The sequence below is a fragment of the Monodelphis domestica genome, chromosome 2 (assembly GCF_027887165.1).
Source record: "Monodelphis domestica isolate mMonDom1 chromosome 2, mMonDom1.pri, whole genome shotgun sequence".
Classification (NCBI taxonomy): domain Eukaryota; kingdom Metazoa; phylum Chordata; class Mammalia; order Didelphimorphia; family Didelphidae; genus Monodelphis; species Monodelphis domestica.
Genome location: NC_077228.1, coordinates 269,140,111 through 269,157,754, shown reverse-complemented (window position 1 = coordinate 269,157,754; position 17,644 = coordinate 269,140,111). Strand labels below are relative to the sequence as shown.

General features: G+C 42.6%; 1 protein-coding gene across 2 annotated transcripts; it reads left to right on the top strand.

Moving 5' to 3' along the window:
* The first annotated feature begins 2,154 nt into the window (after positions 1-2,154).
* LOC100026891 (HLA class II histocompatibility antigen, DM alpha chain) lies at positions 2,155-5,850 on the top strand. 2 transcript variants are annotated; one of them, XM_007483660.3, is made up of 5 exons: positions 2,155-2,376; positions 3,153-3,440; positions 4,239-4,517; positions 4,733-4,867; positions 5,603-5,850. In XM_007483660.3, the coding sequence occupies exons 1-5, from the start codon at positions 2,286-2,288 to the stop codon at positions 5,605-5,607; spliced, it is 798 nt and encodes a 265-aa protein (XP_007483722.1). In that variant the 5' UTR covers positions 2,155-2,285; the 3' UTR covers positions 5,608-5,850. The 2 variants fall into 2 exon arrangements, with proteins under 2 accessions (XP_007483722.1, XP_007483723.1); XM_007483661.3 differs by having other exon boundaries at positions 2,159-2,376; positions 3,156-3,440.
* Positions 5,851-17,644: the final 11,794 nt, after the last annotated feature.

Below are 17,644 nucleotides of genomic sequence, written 5' to 3'. Positions count from 1 at the left end.
CTAGAGAGGAGAGAGGTGATTGATGGTATTAAAAGCTGCAGAGGGGTCAAGAAGAATAAGGATCGAACAGAAGCCATTAGCTTTGATAATTAAGAGACCATTTGGAACCTTGGAGAGGAGAGTTTTGGTGGAGTGATCATGCCAGAAAAGCTGGATTGCAGATTTAGAGGGGGGTGAGAAAGCAGAAATGGAAACAAAGGAAGGAAAACATCTTTCTAAAGGAGTTTAGCTGAGAAGGGGAGAGATGATATAGAATAATAGCTGGGGGCTATGGGAGGATCAAATGTGAGAGTTTTTGAAGGATAGGGGAGAGATGGAAGGGAAAGCACCTACTATGTGCCAGGCAATATGCTAAGCACTTTACAAATATTATCTCGATTGATATTGACCACCATCCTGTGAGGTAAGTGTTGTTATTGTCTCTATTTTATAATTGAGGAAACTGAGGCAAACAGAATTTAAGTGATTTGTCCAGAGTCACCTCACTAGTACATATTGAAGCCTTGATCTGAATTTAGGTCTTCCTGTCATTAGGTCTAGTAATCTGACTATTGTGCCATATGGAAACACACAGAAGTGTTTGTAGACAACAGAAAAGGAGCTAGATTGAAGAGCCAGAGAGTGAAGATTAGAGAGAAGGGATGATAATGGGGGCAGGCTGCTGGAGAAGATTGGAAAGGATAGGATTAAGGGTGCAGATAGGGGAGTAATCAGTTCATTTCTTGTGAAAGACACTTCCTCATTCTACTACCAGATAGGTTGGGCAGACTCTAACTACTTTTACAAGAAAGGGTCAAAACTCTCATTGCATTTATAGGTTTTTTTAGTGGGTGCTGAATTTTAGGGAGGTTGTTACTCAGTTATTTCAATCATGTCCAATTCTTTGAGAAACCCCTTTGGGATTTTCTTGGCAAAGACAATGGAGTGGTTTGCCATTTCCTTCTCCAGTTCATTTTACAGATGAGTATAAGTATTTGAAGAAAGCTTTGCACTCGGGTCCATTCACTGCCCCACCTAGCTATCCCGAATTTCAGGGTAAATTAAGGCAAAGGGAGGATATTCGAACACAGCCTAGGCCCCCAACATTTACCATTTTAGTTACCTTTGCTGAGGTCACACAAATGAGCCTGGGCTGTATGGAATTCCCTGGAAAAATATTATCCTGGGGTTATACCTGGGGCCTCACAGAAGTACATCTGAGTTCAGCATGGGCCCCTGACATAAAGGACACAACGCCTCTGGAAAATAATATTAATCTGCAGTTACTGGGGGGAGTGTGTGTGTGTGTGTGTGACAGGGGTATGAATCTCACTATGGAGGAATGCCTCATAATATTTAAATCAAAGCAAATAATGCAACTCCTTTTTAGTGCATTTTCCCCAAGAATGCAAACTTTTTTTGTTCTATTTTGTGTGCTGGGTATATGGATACCATACATCCAAATAAAAACCATCAGCAGAATGTCGAGGTGCCAAAGCGCTGTGTTCCAAAAGTACATTTATAAGCCAGTCAGCTATTTAGCAGTTGGCATGCCATATGGCTTTTAATTTCGGGGGTCGAGTTCTCCAGCCAGCCCATTCAAGTCCATTCAGCCTTTGTGGGGAATAATACCAGCTAACATTTATATACCCTGTAAAGAGTGGGCAGTGGTTTATTGCCACGAATGATCTCCTTTGATTGAGCTCTTTCATCTCTTTTTGTATCCTCAGAGCTGAGCACAGTGCCCAGCACTCGGTAGCACTTGAAAAATGTTTGTGGATGGACTGATTTGATCCTTTTAATGACCACCCTATGGATCAGGCTTTGACGTTCTCCCTACCTTTGAGAAGAGGAAACTGAGGCAGACAGAGGCTGTGACTTGCCCAGGTCACACAGCCGGTGTGGGCAGCATTGTCTCTTCTCTATCACTTGGCAAGGATGGCCTGAAAACAGGGGGGTAAAAGGACAGCAGATCACCCACCCAGGCTGAGGCTGCCGCCTTAACAAGAGATTCCCTGTTCCCTGCTAGGAGTCCCGGCTTCTTCCTCAATTCTCCTCCAATCTCTCAAAAGAGCCGAGACCTGGTATGTCCTCTGGGCTGAGGCACTTGCCTGAGCAACTGGTGATGCAACCATCTGGCCGGGCCATGATTGGTTCATCGTCCGGGAGAAGACAGCGATTAGAAGACAGTGTGGGCAGGTTTGGACTTGGGGTTGCCCTTCAGAGGGGAAGTTTGGGGTTGGGGAGGAAATGAGCCCAGCTGAGGCAGGAGCTTGGAGCCCAGTGTGTGGGCTAAGGAGCCAGACATGGGACCTGAGCAAAGCCTGGGGGCTCCACTGTTCCTTCTGCTGCTGCAAGCATCAGTGCTTTTGTCCCTGCCCTGGGAGGACACTCCAGGTAGGAAGTGGGGACCCCACTGAAGGGCAGAAGACAGTGGAAGGAAGGCATTCTAATATATGGGGAAAGGGGAGGAATATGCCTTCCTTTCTGGGATTAGCTTTCCTTTACTCTTTTTTTTTAACCCTTACTTTCTGTTTTAGAACCAATACTGAGTATTGGGATCCAAGACAGATTGGTAAGGGCTAGGCAGTGGGGGTTAAGTGACTTGCCCAGGGTCACACAGCTAGGAAAAGTGTCTCGAGGCCAGATTGGACCTCCCATCTCTAGACCTGGCTGTCTATCCACCGAGCCACCCAGCTGCCCCCTCTCCCTTTAACTCTTGAGGTCACTTCCCCCCAATCTCTCAGGATATGAGGGGAGTAGTCCTTCGGGGAGAGGCTGTGGGGTAGGGCTTAGGGAATGGGACCAGCTGCATCCCAAGGTCACATCTGCATCTAACCATCTAACAAAGAACTTGCCTGTGCCACGTAGGTTACAAAGTAATCTAGGGGAGCACTGAAGCGTCTTCCTCCATCCTCTAATCTGCCCTCGAAGACTGGGCTTTGGTCCTTCATACGGTATAGCAGATAGGGAGGAGAGAGGTAGAACCCAGGTGTGGGCAGATGAGAGGAGAAGCAGGGCAGATTCCTCTTCTCTTTGTTAGGGGGGGACCCCTAAATCACCAGGGCTGGGGTAGATTCTTAGAGCAGGGGCTCTGGACACTAGATCAAAGGCTGAGGGAGGGAAGCACTGTCTGTTCTTTGCCTGACTAACATCTCTGTCCATCTTCCCAGCAGGGCTGACATCGTTCCTGGGGAATAGCCTACACAACTACACATTCTCCCACACATTCTTCTGCCAGAATGAGGCACCCATGGTGAGTCTGTCAGAGGCCTTTGGTGGGGACCAGCTTTTCTCCTTTGACTTCTCCAAGAACTCCCGGGTGCCCCGGCTGCCAGAGTTTGCTCCCTGGGCGGGTGATCAGAGTGACCTCCAGGCCATAGATCGTGACAAGCAACTATGCCAGGAGCTGCAGAAAGCACTGAGTAACTTTTTAGAAGGCCAGATCCCTGAGGCTAGAGGTAAGGGTTCAACATGAGGGGAAAGGTGAGAGCCTCTGATTCTTCTTTGCCCCTCTGCATCCCCAGCTCTCCAGCTCTGATTCTGATTTTGCTTCCAGCCCTCTCCTTTGTTCAAAACCCATTTTGGAGGTGGGAGGAGGGTAAGAGGCCAGACAGGCATTCCAGTGAATTTACCTGACATGTGTGGAATGTCTGATACTGTGCTTTGGGACTGCTATAATCCAAACACTTAACTAGCTTGGTGACCCCAGGCAGGTTACCTCACTTCTGTTTGCCTCAGTTTCTTCATCTGTAAAAGGGCTTGTTGTGAGGATGAAATGAGATAATAGTTGTATTTTCCAAGCCTTAAAGTGCTAGATAAATGCTAATGATGGTTGTCAGTATTGATAATAAGAGAGGCAGTTAGGTGGCCTAATAGAGAGTGAGGCCAGCAGATGGGAGGTCCTGGATTCAAATTTGGCCTCAAGACACTTCCTAGCTGTGTGACCCTGGGCAAGTCACTTAACCCCCATGCCTAGCCCTTACCACTCTTCTGCTTTGGAACCTTAGTATTGATTCTAAGATGGAAGGTAAGGATTTTTTAAAAACAACCAAATCTGGTCCTGAGATCTCTGGAGTTGCTTCTTTCTTGCCTTCTTGCCCCAAACCCTTACCCTACTTTCTGCTCCCATAGCCCACCTTCCTTCCTCCTCCTTAGGGTCCCCAAACGTTAGAGCTGTCCTCCTCTTTACGCCAACTGACCCATACCTACTCCCTCCATTATCACCCTCACCCCTTGTTCCCTTCACCTTCTTCTAGGAAACCCTGTGGCTGAAGTTTTCACTCAGGAGCCCCTGGAGTTTGGGAAGCCCAACACCCTCATCTGCTTCATCAGTAATCTCTTCCCACCCAATATCATGGTGACCTGGCAGCATGATGGAGAACCTGTCACGGGCAGCAGCCCTGTTTTTCTCTCAGCTGTAGATGGACTTGGCTTCCAGGCCTTCTCTTACCTGAACTTCACACCTTCATCCACTGACATCTTCACTTGCAGGGTGTCTCGAGAGGGCAACCTCTTTAGCACGATAGCCTTCTGGGGTAAGGTCCTTTCTCCTGAAGCCTGTGCACCCTGGGGAAGGGGAGGAAAGGTGGATGAACACCTGTGGAGGAGGAGCCCCTTGCCTTTTTCTTCCCACCCTGGACTGCAACAAAGCCCTCAGGGCCTCAGTTTCCCCTTTCCTGCATCTCTCCCTTAGAGTATCTCTCCCCTGCTCTGGCTCTGAAAGCTGACACTCTCCTTTCTTTGTTTCTAGTGCCTCAGAATCCAATACCCTCTACATTGTTAGAAAATATATTGTGTGGTATTGCCTTTGGCCTGGGCATCCTGGGCATCATAGTGGGTGTTGCCCTCATCATCTACTTCCGAAAACCATGTGCATGTGGTGCAGGTGAGCAGGCAGGAGATAACTGGGGGGAAGGTGGTCAGGTGTGAGACCCAGAGGCATTGATTGCCCTTTGGCAAAGGGGCAACTCATGGGAGGAATCAAAGGCCATCCCAGAATGTTGGGCCTTTTGTTAGGTAGTAAGTGGGAAAGAAACAAAATCTATCCCTGCCTTAAGGGAGTTTGCAATCTAGTTTGGAAGTCAGAAGCCCATCTCTTATATAATTAGAATCATAAATATAAGTGTATAGCATGCATATATATGCATATATATATGCCTGTATGAATATGGGGCAGGTAGGGGGCACAATGGATAGAGCTCTAGGCCTTGAGTCAGGAAGATCTGACTTGCAGATATTTACTAGCTAGACCCTGGGTAAGCCACTTAATTCTGCCTCAGTTCCTCATCTGTAAGATGAGCTGGAGAAGGAAATGGCAGATCACTCCAAGATCTTTGCCAAGAAAATCCTAAATAGGGTCATGAAGAGTCAGACAGGACTGAAACAACAACAAAATATATATGTAGGTGCACATATACATATATATGAATCAACATTTATAGGAGTGAGTTCTTAGAGGATTTGTGATATGAGAAAGAACAAAGGGCATAATCTGGGGGGAGTGTAGGGAAGTTTTTATTGAGAATATGCTTCTGATACTGAATAGGGGTGTGATCCAAGCCAACAATAGGGATTTTAGATAAGGGGAAGATCCCCAACCAATAACTCATTCTTTCCTCAGACTGAATTGTTGGTACCTGAGCCTGGCGTTCTTCCCTTCCGCTGCAACCACTACTACAGGAGGCATCCTAGACTCACACACTTTCCATGGGATTTCCTTCTAAGGGGAGATGGAACCCCTCTGAGCTGGGAATCCATAGGGCAGAGGCCCCATCCCTGGGGATCTTGGAGGGGCCTATGCCCTACTACTGAGGGCCTTGAACTATGCCAACTCCTCCATTTATGCCAATAAAGGCTGTTTCTTAACAACTGATGTGACCTCTTTCTAAATGGAAATAATGTTTGCTGGTGGACTCTTCCCCTTGGATATCCTTCAGTCATTTCAGATTTAACATCTACATGTCAGTTTTCAGAAAACATTTTCTTATAGCAAGAGCTATTCCCAAATAATGTGAGCTGTTTTAGCAAGGAGTGACTTCTTTCTCACCAAAGGACTCAGTGGAGGGAATTCCTATTTAGTTATGGCTTATTTATCAGTTATACAAGAAAACTCGAGGTGTCTCTTCTGGGATTCAGCTTCCCCCAAATGGAACTAATTATCTTTCCCCCCAAATTTCTATCCCATTTCTATTTAATGAGGCTACCACCTGCCTGGTGTTCCATACAGGAAACCTTAGAGTCACCAACTCATCTTTTTCCTTTAATACTTTTGGCCAGTGGTGTGATGGTAAAGGTTTACCTCATTCATGAGGTGTCAAAGGTAAAGGGGGAGTGAATCCAGGTTCACCGAGCAGCATTAAGTTGAGGGATGCAGGGGCAAGGGGGAGTGGGGTGGAGCTGGCGGGGCAGGGCAGAGGCTACGTGGTCAGCTCCAGGATGGCATTGATGATGTCATTATTGTTGTGTCTCAGAGCTCCAACAGCCTTTGCTTGAGACAGTTTCTCTAAGGTTGGGGAGAAAATGTATGACACACTTTTATGTTTAATTTGCATTACTAATATTTCTTCTATCACTTTTGTAAGTCTGGACAATCAACAAAACAATAAAATTGGCGCCTGGTCAGTTGCATTTGCCAATGAACATTTAACATTTAACAATGGACTCTCATGAGCCAGGACCAGCTGCCTCCAGCACATCTCTGCTTATAGTCGACCTCTCCAAATTCTGTTCTTTTTTCCTTTGAAATCTTTTCCCTTTAGTCTACACTGCCACCACCATAGTCCAGAAAAATAATACAATGATCAGATGGCTGAATTGTGACTATACAGCCTCCTGGCTGTTCGACCTGACTTCATTCTCATTTTGCTCAAATTCTTCTTGCATCCTGGGGCCAGACTAATCTTAAAATGTTGCTATCAAATTTTACGTCCCTACTCAGGAATATTCAGTGACTCCCTGTTTCTTCAGCCAATCTAAACTCCAGATGCCTCAGTCACTTCTTGCTCTGATACTTAGCTCTGAATTCAAGCAGGCTACTCATGATAACTCGCATCCCTCCCTGGCCTTGGGTCAGCCCCTGGCAGACATCTGAATTTTGCTCTTCTATCTCTAAGGGCCCTTTTACCAGTTCTCCCAGTTAAAAAACAAACAGCTCAAAAATCAACAGCACTTGAATGGAACCTTTGCTCACTCTTCTCAGAACTTCTTGCCTTGAAGGACTGCTTTAGTCTCTGCTCAAGGACTGCCATGAGTGGGGTGACATCTTCTGTCTCATCTGCCTCCTCTTCCCGGGCCCTGCTCCCTCCTCTCACCACTGATTTGGCTTCTGTTGCCACTATGGCTCCCATGGTGAACACCCTGACTCCATCAGTTTACCATGAAGACTGAGGCTCCAGCCCAGTCTTGGCTTCACCATCTCTCTCAGCAGCCTGGCCCACCGCAGGATGAAAATGAGTGGTCCTGGTGTTTGGGGGTGATGGCTAAACAAAAATCTGGCTTGAGTGTCCAGCAGCAGAGCATGTGATATTTCTATCCCCCAATGGAAGTCCTCTGGGAGGTTACTCATGTCCGTCTTGCAGGACATAAGATTTACAGCTGGAGCGGGTAATTGAGGCATCTAGACAGGCCCAGCATCCCAAAGCTTTGTATGAAGCAGGACATTTGGACTCCAGGTCCTCTGGCTCAAAACTGAGTGCTTTCCACTACAACTTACCTTACTCTCATCCACTTCTGTCATAGGTCAAACATAGCCATGTGTATCAAATATTAATAACCGGGGGCAGCTGGGTGGCTCAGTGGATTGAGAGCCAGGCCTAGAGATGAGGCCCTGGGTTCAAATCTGGCCTCAAATACTTCCTGGCTATGACTTGAACCCAGGACCTCCCATCTTTAGGCTTGTCTCTCAATCCACCGACTCCCCTAATGTCTCCATCCCACTTTCTTAATGATATATGATATCTTTGCTAACCATTCAACCGGATGTTCAAGGATCTCTGTGTTCTTGGACTTTGGTTACCAAAGAAGGAGACACTCTAGGGATCCCTTAATACTGTTGCTTCTCAGAGGAAATGGAGAACCTCCTTTACTAACAATAGCTGAAATCAGGAGAGTGCTTTGCAGCTTATGGTGTTTTTATATAGTCTTTCATATAAGTCACATTAATGACTAACGTGTGGTCAATATATTTGTATGGGTTTTGCTCTTGCTCCTCATTAGCTATATGATTTTTTGTTATTTTTATGTTTTATGCTCAGTTTCCTCATCTGTAAAATGATGATGAAGCTTATACTATCTATCCACATTGTGAGGAAAACACTTTGCAAACATTAATGTGCCATATAAAGGTAAATTACTGGTTATCAGTTTGTGTCTTCTCTGACTAGAATGTGCATTTCTTAAGATCAGAGATGATTTCTTATGAATAAATGAGGCAGCTAGGCAGCACAGCGAGTAGAGTGACAAGCCAAGAGTCAGGAAGACCTGAGCTCAAATTAGGACTAGGCAGGTCACATAACCTCTCTCCTTTTCTTTATCTGTAAAATGGAGATAATAATGGCAACTATCTTTCAGGATTGTTGTGAGGATTAATGAAATAAAAATTATCAAGTGCTAAACCCACTTGGGTTTAACCAATGCCTAGCATATAGTAAATGCTATGCCAATGCTAGTTATTATTACTAAATTAGCTTAGGAATCATCAAATACAAAGGTTCTGTAATAGGGAATTATTTGGTAGAAATGATACTTCAAGATCAGATCTGCCAATCTTGTCCCTTCTTCCCTTCTTCCTCCCTTCACCCTTCCTGGTTTATCTCCCTCCTTGTCTGTCCTCCCTTCCTCCCTTCCCTAATTGATTCTTCTTTTGGTCTCAATAATCAATTCAGGATGAGTATTATGGTGTCTCAAATAAAATACTCTCTCTCTTCTCTAAAATTTAGGGGAGAAAAGGAAAGATAAGAAAATGGAAGGAAAGAGGGTTTGGGGTTTCCCTATTACTAGAATAATTCCTAGGTTGGAGGATGGTGGAATATAGTTCAGATTGGGAAAATTGCTTGACAAGTCTTGAAATTCAGTCACTGTAATACAGCAGAGAGAATCAGAGATAGCTGGACTTTTCTCCTTCTTTCTTTCTGTCTCCAGCCAAAGAGACCCAGATTTTCAGTTTGCCTGCCTCCTTCTTAACTGTCTTTCCCCAATCCTCATTCCAAATAGAATGTTCATCTTGATTGACAGTTCTGGAGTCTTTGCTTTTCCAGCCTTTTCTGCAGTCTTCTTTTCCCCCATTCTTTCCTTCACACAGTTCTTAACTTTTTTTGGAAGCCCCTTCTCAGAATAATGAAAAACAACATTTATTGAATACTTACTCAAGTCCTGGGAATACAAATAGAAAGCCAAGAAACTCCCTGTGCTCAACAAACTCACATTCTAGTAGAGGAGACAACTCTTGTTATCTAGGAAGTTTTTGTAGCAAGTGAGAGGGAGAGGACCCATGCTCCTTAGCGCACAGTGGCAAAGGAGATGGCAGTGCCTCATCTTTAATGTCATTTCTGCTGAAAAAACTCATACAGTACTGATTCTAAGACAGAAGGGAAAAAAAGAGAGAAAGAAAGAGAGAAAGGAAGGAAGGAAGAAAGAAAGAAAGAAAGAAAGAAAGAAAGAAAGAAAGAAAGAAAGAAAGAAAGAAAGAAAGAAAGAAAGAAAGAAAGAAAGAAAGAAAGAAAGAAAGAAAGAAAGAAAGAAAGAAAGAAAGAAAGAAAGAAAGAAAAAATGAACACAGCAAAGAGGAAAGACCATGGGCAGTTTCTGGAAGGGCCTGGTAAATTCTTTAAGTCTGTGCTGAGCTAATAAGGTCTATCATTAACTTCAACTGTAAATAATCGACACCCTGGAGTTCCTTCACTTTAATTGTTCGCACTCAAAGTCCTCATGATTGCACTAGTGCAGTCTCTCTGCTAACTCATAGCCCCTCCAACCTTAGCTGACTCTTCTCATGAGCTATAGACTAAATGCACCACTTGGTAGCCAGCGTTTGGGTGACAAGTATCTCTGAACTTAGTCCCTCCTCTTTCCAGCTGGATGGAACCTGCCAAAGATCTTGGTCTGCTAGAATAGCTTTCCAGAACCCAGTCACCTCGAGGCCTGGAAGAGACAGTGAAAGGGTTCAGTGGAGGGGAAATCCCCTGGAACTGTAGTCAAATTAAATTGTGCACCTGAACTCTCCCCACCAAAAGCCTCTGCTCCAGGCAGGTCTGTTCTTTCCGCCATCCCCCTGAACAGACCCATGTTTGTTGCCACCTTAGTGTGTGCTGCTCCCCAGGTTCTTTTCCTCCCACCTCCCATCTCCCCTCTAGGGCCATATCTGAGTCTTACCCATCTTGCCCATCTTACCTCCTCTTCCATGAAACTTTCCTTGAATCTCTCTCCTCAGGACACAATAGAAATTTCTTATCTGCTCCATTGGTTTGATAAAGAGCCTACACACATTTTCTGTACTTAGTATTGTCCCCCCTCTCTCTTACTAGATTAAAAGCCTCATTTAGAGTTCTGCTTTAAGTTTCTCCCACAGTGCTTGCACATAAATTCCCTTCTTTTTACTGCTGGACTGCAACAGAGGGTTGGGGAGAAGGGGTACTACAAGAGTTAATGGGAAAAGGCTACCTACCTTTTCTTTTTCTTTTTTTAGCTTTTAGGTGATGAGATTAGAAAAAAAGAAAAAAGAAAGACATTTTAACCTGGATCCACCATTTCCCTCAAACAATTGAATCAATAATTGGGGAAGTTGATGAAGAGATAGGACTTTGTGGGTGACTAGAGAAAAAAAGGAAGGAAAACAATTCTAAGAAGGAGGAATAGGGTTGAAAGGGAAGAAGTTGCTATGTGGAACATGGAACTCTCTTTCTTATCCTCTTTTACTCAGAAGGCCCATCTACATCCAAACCAAATAGGAAATGAAAGTACTTCCAGCCATGTCATTTCTTACCACAAGCTCACGATAATTTCACATCATCATTTTCTTCCTTCCCCAGCTGACAGGATGGGACAGGAGATCATCATCATTCTGGCACTTTCCCAATCACTGAACCACCCCAGAATTACTCCCCAAATCATAGATTCTTGTTTCACAGAACTCTGAAGGTCATTCAGTCTAACTTTCCATCCCAGGTAAGAATCCCTTCTACAGTCTCCCGGACATATGAGCCATCTAGCCTCTTTGAACATTTCCAGAGCATGGGAGCTCTCTTCTTTCCAGTTTAGCAGCTTTAATTGTCAGAAAGCTATTTTTTCTATTGAACCCAAACCTGCCTTCCTAGAACTCTCATCCATTTGTCCAGTTCTGCAGTGAGGGTGACTGTGTTTACTCCCTCTATTACATGATAATTGTTCAAGTATTGAAGAGCTTTTTGATAACCCTTATTAAATCTTGTCTTCTCAAAGTTCAACACATCCATTTCATTCTATTGTTCTTCACAGTTCTTCATGGTTCCCAGACTCCTCTTATTATTTTACTCACCATTTTCCAAGCTCTCCTTAGTTTGACAATCTCCCTCCTAAAATGTGAAATGTTAGATATAATGCTACCTATGACTCACCAGCTTAGAATACCTCCCTTGATCTAAATTCTATGCTTCTATTAATATAGCCTACGCCTACTGGCTTCCCTGGCTTCCTTCAAGTTCCACATAAAATCCTATTTTCTACTGGAAAACTTTTCCCAATCCCTCTTAATTATAGTACCTTTCCTCTCTTAATTATTTCCCATTTATCCTGTATAAAGTTTGCTTTGCATATCTTTGCTTGCATGTTCTCTCTCCTATTGGTTTGCAAGTTTCTTGAGGGCAGGGACTTGCCTTTTGCCTCTTTTTGTACTTGTAGGGCTTAATAGAGGGCCTGGCCCAGAGCAAGTGCTTAATAAATGTTTACTGACTGATTATTTAAAACTTCTGTCATGTCAGTTTTTGGTAAGCCTGTGATCAGTTCATATCTCCATTAGATTCTTGTGAATGATTAAATCCTCTCTCCCTCCCTGCCCATCCAACTCAGTTTAACTTTATAAGATTGATTAAAAAAATAAGATGAAATGCAAGACTTCATTGTTGTTATTTTCATTAGTACAGGCCTATGACTTCTTTGGTGCATGGATCTCTTGGTGTGGAAACTAGCTTTACTGAAACATATTGGCAAGTCTGCAAATGATAACCTTAGAAAATTGCCTGGGGAACTGAGAAATTAAATGATTAGCCCATAGCCACACAATTTGTATGTGTTAGATTTAGGACTTGAACTCAGGTTGTCCTGAGTCCAAGGCAAGCCCTCTAATGGACCATACCTTTTCATTTATCCCAACTGGACAGGCTCTGCTGCTGGAACTAAAAAGGCTTCACAGAAGAATTAAATTAGAAGAATCAGTCAGTTTTGGAGAAGTTAGCATTCCAGCCAAGCCACTGATGAGTCAGAGACTTTACATCTAGAACTGTCAGAATATTGAAGACAGAACTAGTGACTCTTTTCCTAGCTATGCAAAGAGCCTTCTATTGGGTACTGTGCCCACACTCCTAGAGCAGGAAATATTATACCATATAGTAATTAATATCAAAGTCCATTGCTGAGATTAAAAGGGCTTCACCGAAGAACCAAATGAATCAATTCATATTACAAGCTATAGGTTCTTTTATTTTTCATGCTTAAGGGAACACCCCAAAGGGAAAGGCCACATGGCTAAATTAGAACCATCCAAGCGATGACAACAAAGAAACCACCCCAGGGAATCCCAATGAGCCCTCAACCCAGAGACCAGAAGTAGTACATCTAAAATAAGGGCAGTCCGTTTAACCTCATCACACTAGGGACAAGTCTAATCCCTCCAGAGAGGAATTGCAAAGGGGTAGAGAAGGGATGAGATCAGTGTAGAACTGTATCCTAGCTAGGCTACCCCAGTAAAAATATTGTCCCCAAGGTGAGCTGTGCAAGGACTTTATGAAGAAAGATGGAACTTCTAGGCCCTGAGGTATTAGAAATTGTGAATTTTCTTTTCCACAGATATATCCAACACAATAAATCTGAGCCCACTCTTCCCCCAAATGTAGCATTTGGGGGAAAGTGTGCCCCAAGTTAATGGAGAAAGAATGTCTTTAAACTTCCAGTATTGTTATACCATCTTGAGAACTCTTTGCTAAGAGTTAATTTTGTCTGTTGATGGATTGTTAATAGTAAGCATGCTGATAAGGGTGTAAGAACTATACTGTTTTCAGGGCAGACCCACAGGATTACTCTTAGAACTTGAGGTAGCAGCCACTATCTAGGGACTTTATAAGTGTTGAGTATAAGTTTGTGGAATAACCTAGCGAGGATATTACATATGAAGTTGTTCCTAAGATTTAGAGTGGTCTTAAGGGAAGGTAGTGATGGTGGTGATAGTGGTGGAAAGAGACCTAAGGCATAAGCCATTGAAATGGCTTCCTGATTAGCTGAGGCCATAAAAAAGACAAGTCCTTAAGAAGTCGATTCATCTTAGACTTGATGTATGATCTACTGCTGAACTAGAGATCACATCGTGTTGAACAGAACAGATGTGTTTCTTTATGGAAGCAGGGGCAGGGATTGGGGTGCATAGGGTGATTGATACCTTGGGTATTTAGAATGATAATGCAGGAAGAAGAATAGTTAGAAAATATTCTTCCCCCCCCCCCAAATATATATATATTCTTCCCATTGACCTGGTGCACATTTTCCCACAAATATATAAAGGAGCACTAATAGCTCATCATGACTGAAGTGTGGGAAGGGTGATACATTTTCAGAAGATGAGGGGATCAGATGCCATGATATAACACTGTGCCACCCTGTGGCAAGGGTTCTTGTGGTGGCATATTGAAAGTTCTTCAGTGGGAAAGAGAAAATGCCTAAACTCAACCAAATTAATCAGCTTAGTGGATGTTAAAGGAGATTAACATGGAAGATGAAGATAATGCTACAGGGTCCATTTCCCAGATATTTTTAATATTCTTAAAGAGGACAGATTGCCACCCAAGGAAAATGAATGTATACTGACTGGTTCTATGTATTCAGTAGTTAGAGTCAGAGCTCTTCATTTCTTATTAATTAATTTATTTAAATTTTAATTGGTCAATTTCAAACATTATTCCTTGGTTACAAAAATAATATTCTATTAGAGCTCTTCATTTCTAATGACTAAGCTCTGAAAGCAGAGATGGACTGGATATAGTACAAGTGAAAGGGGTGATGCTGATGGGAGAGGGAGAAGTGAAGTAAATATGGTTTCTGACTTTGATCAGTGGTTGTGTTGGAAAAGGTATTGAATCCTGTTGGGATCAGGACTACCAGGGAGAGATTGGGAGGAATGAAAAGGAGAACTGGGAATCTGTTACACACACACACACACATTATATATATATATATATATATATATATATATATATATATACACACATATATATATATTAATACCATTAAAATCTGTTAAGAATCCCCAGATGGACACTGTCCTATTGCTAAGATGGGCAATTGTGCATACTTGGCCCTACAGAGGAAAGTTCTTCTTGCAGTCAGTTCTCCAGTGAGGAGAATCTTCAAGAAATGGAGTAAAGTTCCCAAAGGAAATGGATTCGATAGGATTTATGCTACTCTCCCCCTCCTCAGCTTTGGCCTACCATGTCCTGTGACCGGTGTGGTTTGGGGCAATTAGAACCTGTCTTCGGGCAGAGGTTGTGCAAATTTTATCAAGCCATAGCTATGGGCCTCTCCTAGATCCTCTCATTCCCCCCCAATTCAACACAGGTATCAGTAGATGAATTGTGATCAGGAGTTTGGGACAGTGGCAAATATTTGGAGAAATATGTCTTACAATAACCCTGTGTGGCCAGTATACTGTAACTGGTACAGAATAGACAATAACTACTTGTTTTTGTTGAATGAATGATCTACTATGCATTGTCATTCCTTTTATAAATTCTATGAAAAAAGCTCCCCATATTATATATATTTAAGCATAGCTGTTAACTTATATGACTGATTCCACTATACTAAGATCACAGGAACAGACTCAGGGAGGAGGCAGTTTCCAATAGGTAGAGAGGTTCAGAGATATTCAGATTAGGTAAAATCACTCTAATCATACCTCTTAGGTTGTAATTTTTCCAAAATGTGAGTCCTCCACATTTAAATAAGAGAAGGAGTATGAAATGATGAACCAGTGCCTAAAACTACTGGGTATTTTCAAAAGCAACTCCTATTAATATTCCCACTTTTTTCAATGGAAATAAAGTTCAAATGAAAGTCAACAAAAGCAAGATCAACACATTGAATTCCCTTTGAGAATAAATGCTGCAAAGTGATTAATAGGTTTTATGAAAATGATGCCAAATTTGATTTGGTATGTGATGGATCTTGATGCGGTCAAAATGACTGTCAGGTGGAGCCATCTCCATGATGTGAATGAATTGGATTGTTAAGGCGCTTGATGAAAGGGAATATGAAGTGTATAAACTTGATAAGGTTGGTCTTTTTGAGAGCTTCAAGTCCTATCATTTTTGTTATACATTTTAAAATATCAAGTAAATTCTGACACATGAAAATTAAAATAACTTGAGAATCTTTATAGATAATGGTTTGAAATATTCAACAACTAAATTTAAGTTATTTATATAGATTGCTTTACAGCAAATGGGTATCAAAAATTTTTTTTAATAAAGGGGATAGCTAAATAAAGTTCGGAAATCATTGTTCCATCATCTTACTACTCCAGGAGCTTAGGATGAGAAAACCTAAGGGACCTATTTTCTCTGAGAACCACTAAAAGTTTGGCACTTCCCCAGTGCTCCCTTTAAAAGAATGGCATGCACAGGCACCAGAATGAGTATGGGATTCTCCCGGCTGATTCCTGAAAGCAATCAAGTTAGTGGCTTCTCAGAACTCCACCTGGTGGTTAAATTAGGGGTGCAATAATATAGAGAAAAGGATGTATTGGTATGGGAGTAAGCTCAGGAAAGTCAAGAGCAGGGGAAGGGATGGAGCACCTTTTCCCCAGCAAGTTCTATTCTGAGGGAACATTTCCTAGTGTGGAATTGAAATAACACCCAACCCAAATAATAGATCAACTCCATCTTTCCATCCATTCTTCCCCTTTCTACAGGATCTTCAGAGAAGGGAGAATATTCATAAATCTCATTTGTTCTAATGGAGGGGGTAATGATTCAGATAATTCTAAATAGCATACAATCAAAGAGAATTCGTTTTATTTTTGCATGCATTGTGAATACACAGATGTTTTTCCCCTCTGGCCTCATATTTTCTTTTCTAATTTCATTTTGTTTATTGTTAAAATAAATTCTTATTTTCTGACAGCTAAGAAATGCTCCCAGGGGACCAGATGGGAAACCAGTTTGGAATTTTATATTCAGCACAGATGACCTACAAATTATATGATCCACAATGGAGCCAACTAAGTGCTCATTTTAACTGCCATTTTCATCCTGGAGGTGATGAGGAAATTTTTATCTCATTTGGTTGAATGCCAGGTTGAATGGGGAACTTCTCAAAGGCGGGGCACCAAATCAACATTACTTTATTTAAGGAGTGGGGTTTTTAGAGTATGTAGACTCCCTAGGTCTTGTCCCATGGGAGCACCCAATGGGTAAATGGATGGGGTCTACTAGTCACAGGAAGAAGTTCAGGAGGAAATGAATGTTTCAGAGAGCAGAAAAGAGGAAGCAGTGCAAACCCAAGGAGGGAATTTCCAGTCTCTGGAGCCTGGGGTCCTAAGACTTATAACTTCCCTTATTCTGTGATCCAACTGTTTTTCAGTCAGCTAGTCCCTCTCTCTAGCTTTCCCTGTCTGCAGAGGTTAGAGCCTTTTCTAGACAATGAAAGGGACAGATCCCCAGATAATTCTTGGTTCCCTGACTTTAGGAAAATGGGTACCTGAGAATCTGGGATGGAGCAAAGGGTTAAAGTTATGGGCAGCCTTGGCTACAGAGAGTGAGGAATAGTAGAGATGCTTTCACTGCTGAATTGATAATTTATGAAATTATGAAATGGGAGCAGGCATTCTTGGTTCTTTGGGTACTCCCCTGGGGGAAAACATGATTGGCAGTGGGAAATGGGGTTGCAATCACTCTTTAATAGGTCACAGAGGCAAATGGTGAAAGGTGGGAATACAGAGGAAGACAGCATTGGAACAGGAGTAAGGGCAGGTAGTATTTGAAGAGGATGGGGAGTAGAGGGAGAGGCAGGAAGTATCCCTTGGGGAACCATGGATTAGCAACTCGGTGGAGATGGAAGAATGCTGAGAAGAGGGTTAGGAGTTTGATGTCTCATTTTTATAGGGTATTTTTTTGAGGGTGGGAAATCAGACCAACTCCTATATGTGCTATCATGGGGTTAGTCCATTAACATATCTCAAGTCATTGGTAAAACTGTAAGGTTGTCATCTCAAAGTTAACAGTGACTTTTTGACATTATACTGGTCTGGAACTGTAGAGGTCTGGAATTTGTCCGGGACTTAAATTCCATGAGATTGCAACCCTGATGTAGTGCCTAGAGGGCTTTTGCTGATACAGTACATACTACCAGGTTGTGAATTTTGGTTAATGTTTGATACAACCTGTAAATTATGCTTTGATCATTGAGATAGTTTACATGTAATTTC

Coding starts and splice junctions, on each gene's coding strand:
- LOC100026891 (XM_007483660.3), top strand. CDS start 2,286: ATGGGACCTGAGCAAAGCCTGGGGGCTCCACTGTTCCTTCTGCTGCTG. Junction 2,377..3,152: donor GCCCTGGGAGGACACTCCAG/GTAGGAAGTGGG, acceptor CCATCTTCCCAG/CAGGGCTGACATCGTTCCTG. Junction 3,441..4,238: donor CCAGATCCCTGAGGCTAGAG/GTAAGGGTTCAA, acceptor ACCTTCTTCTAG/GAAACCCTGTGGCTGAAGTT.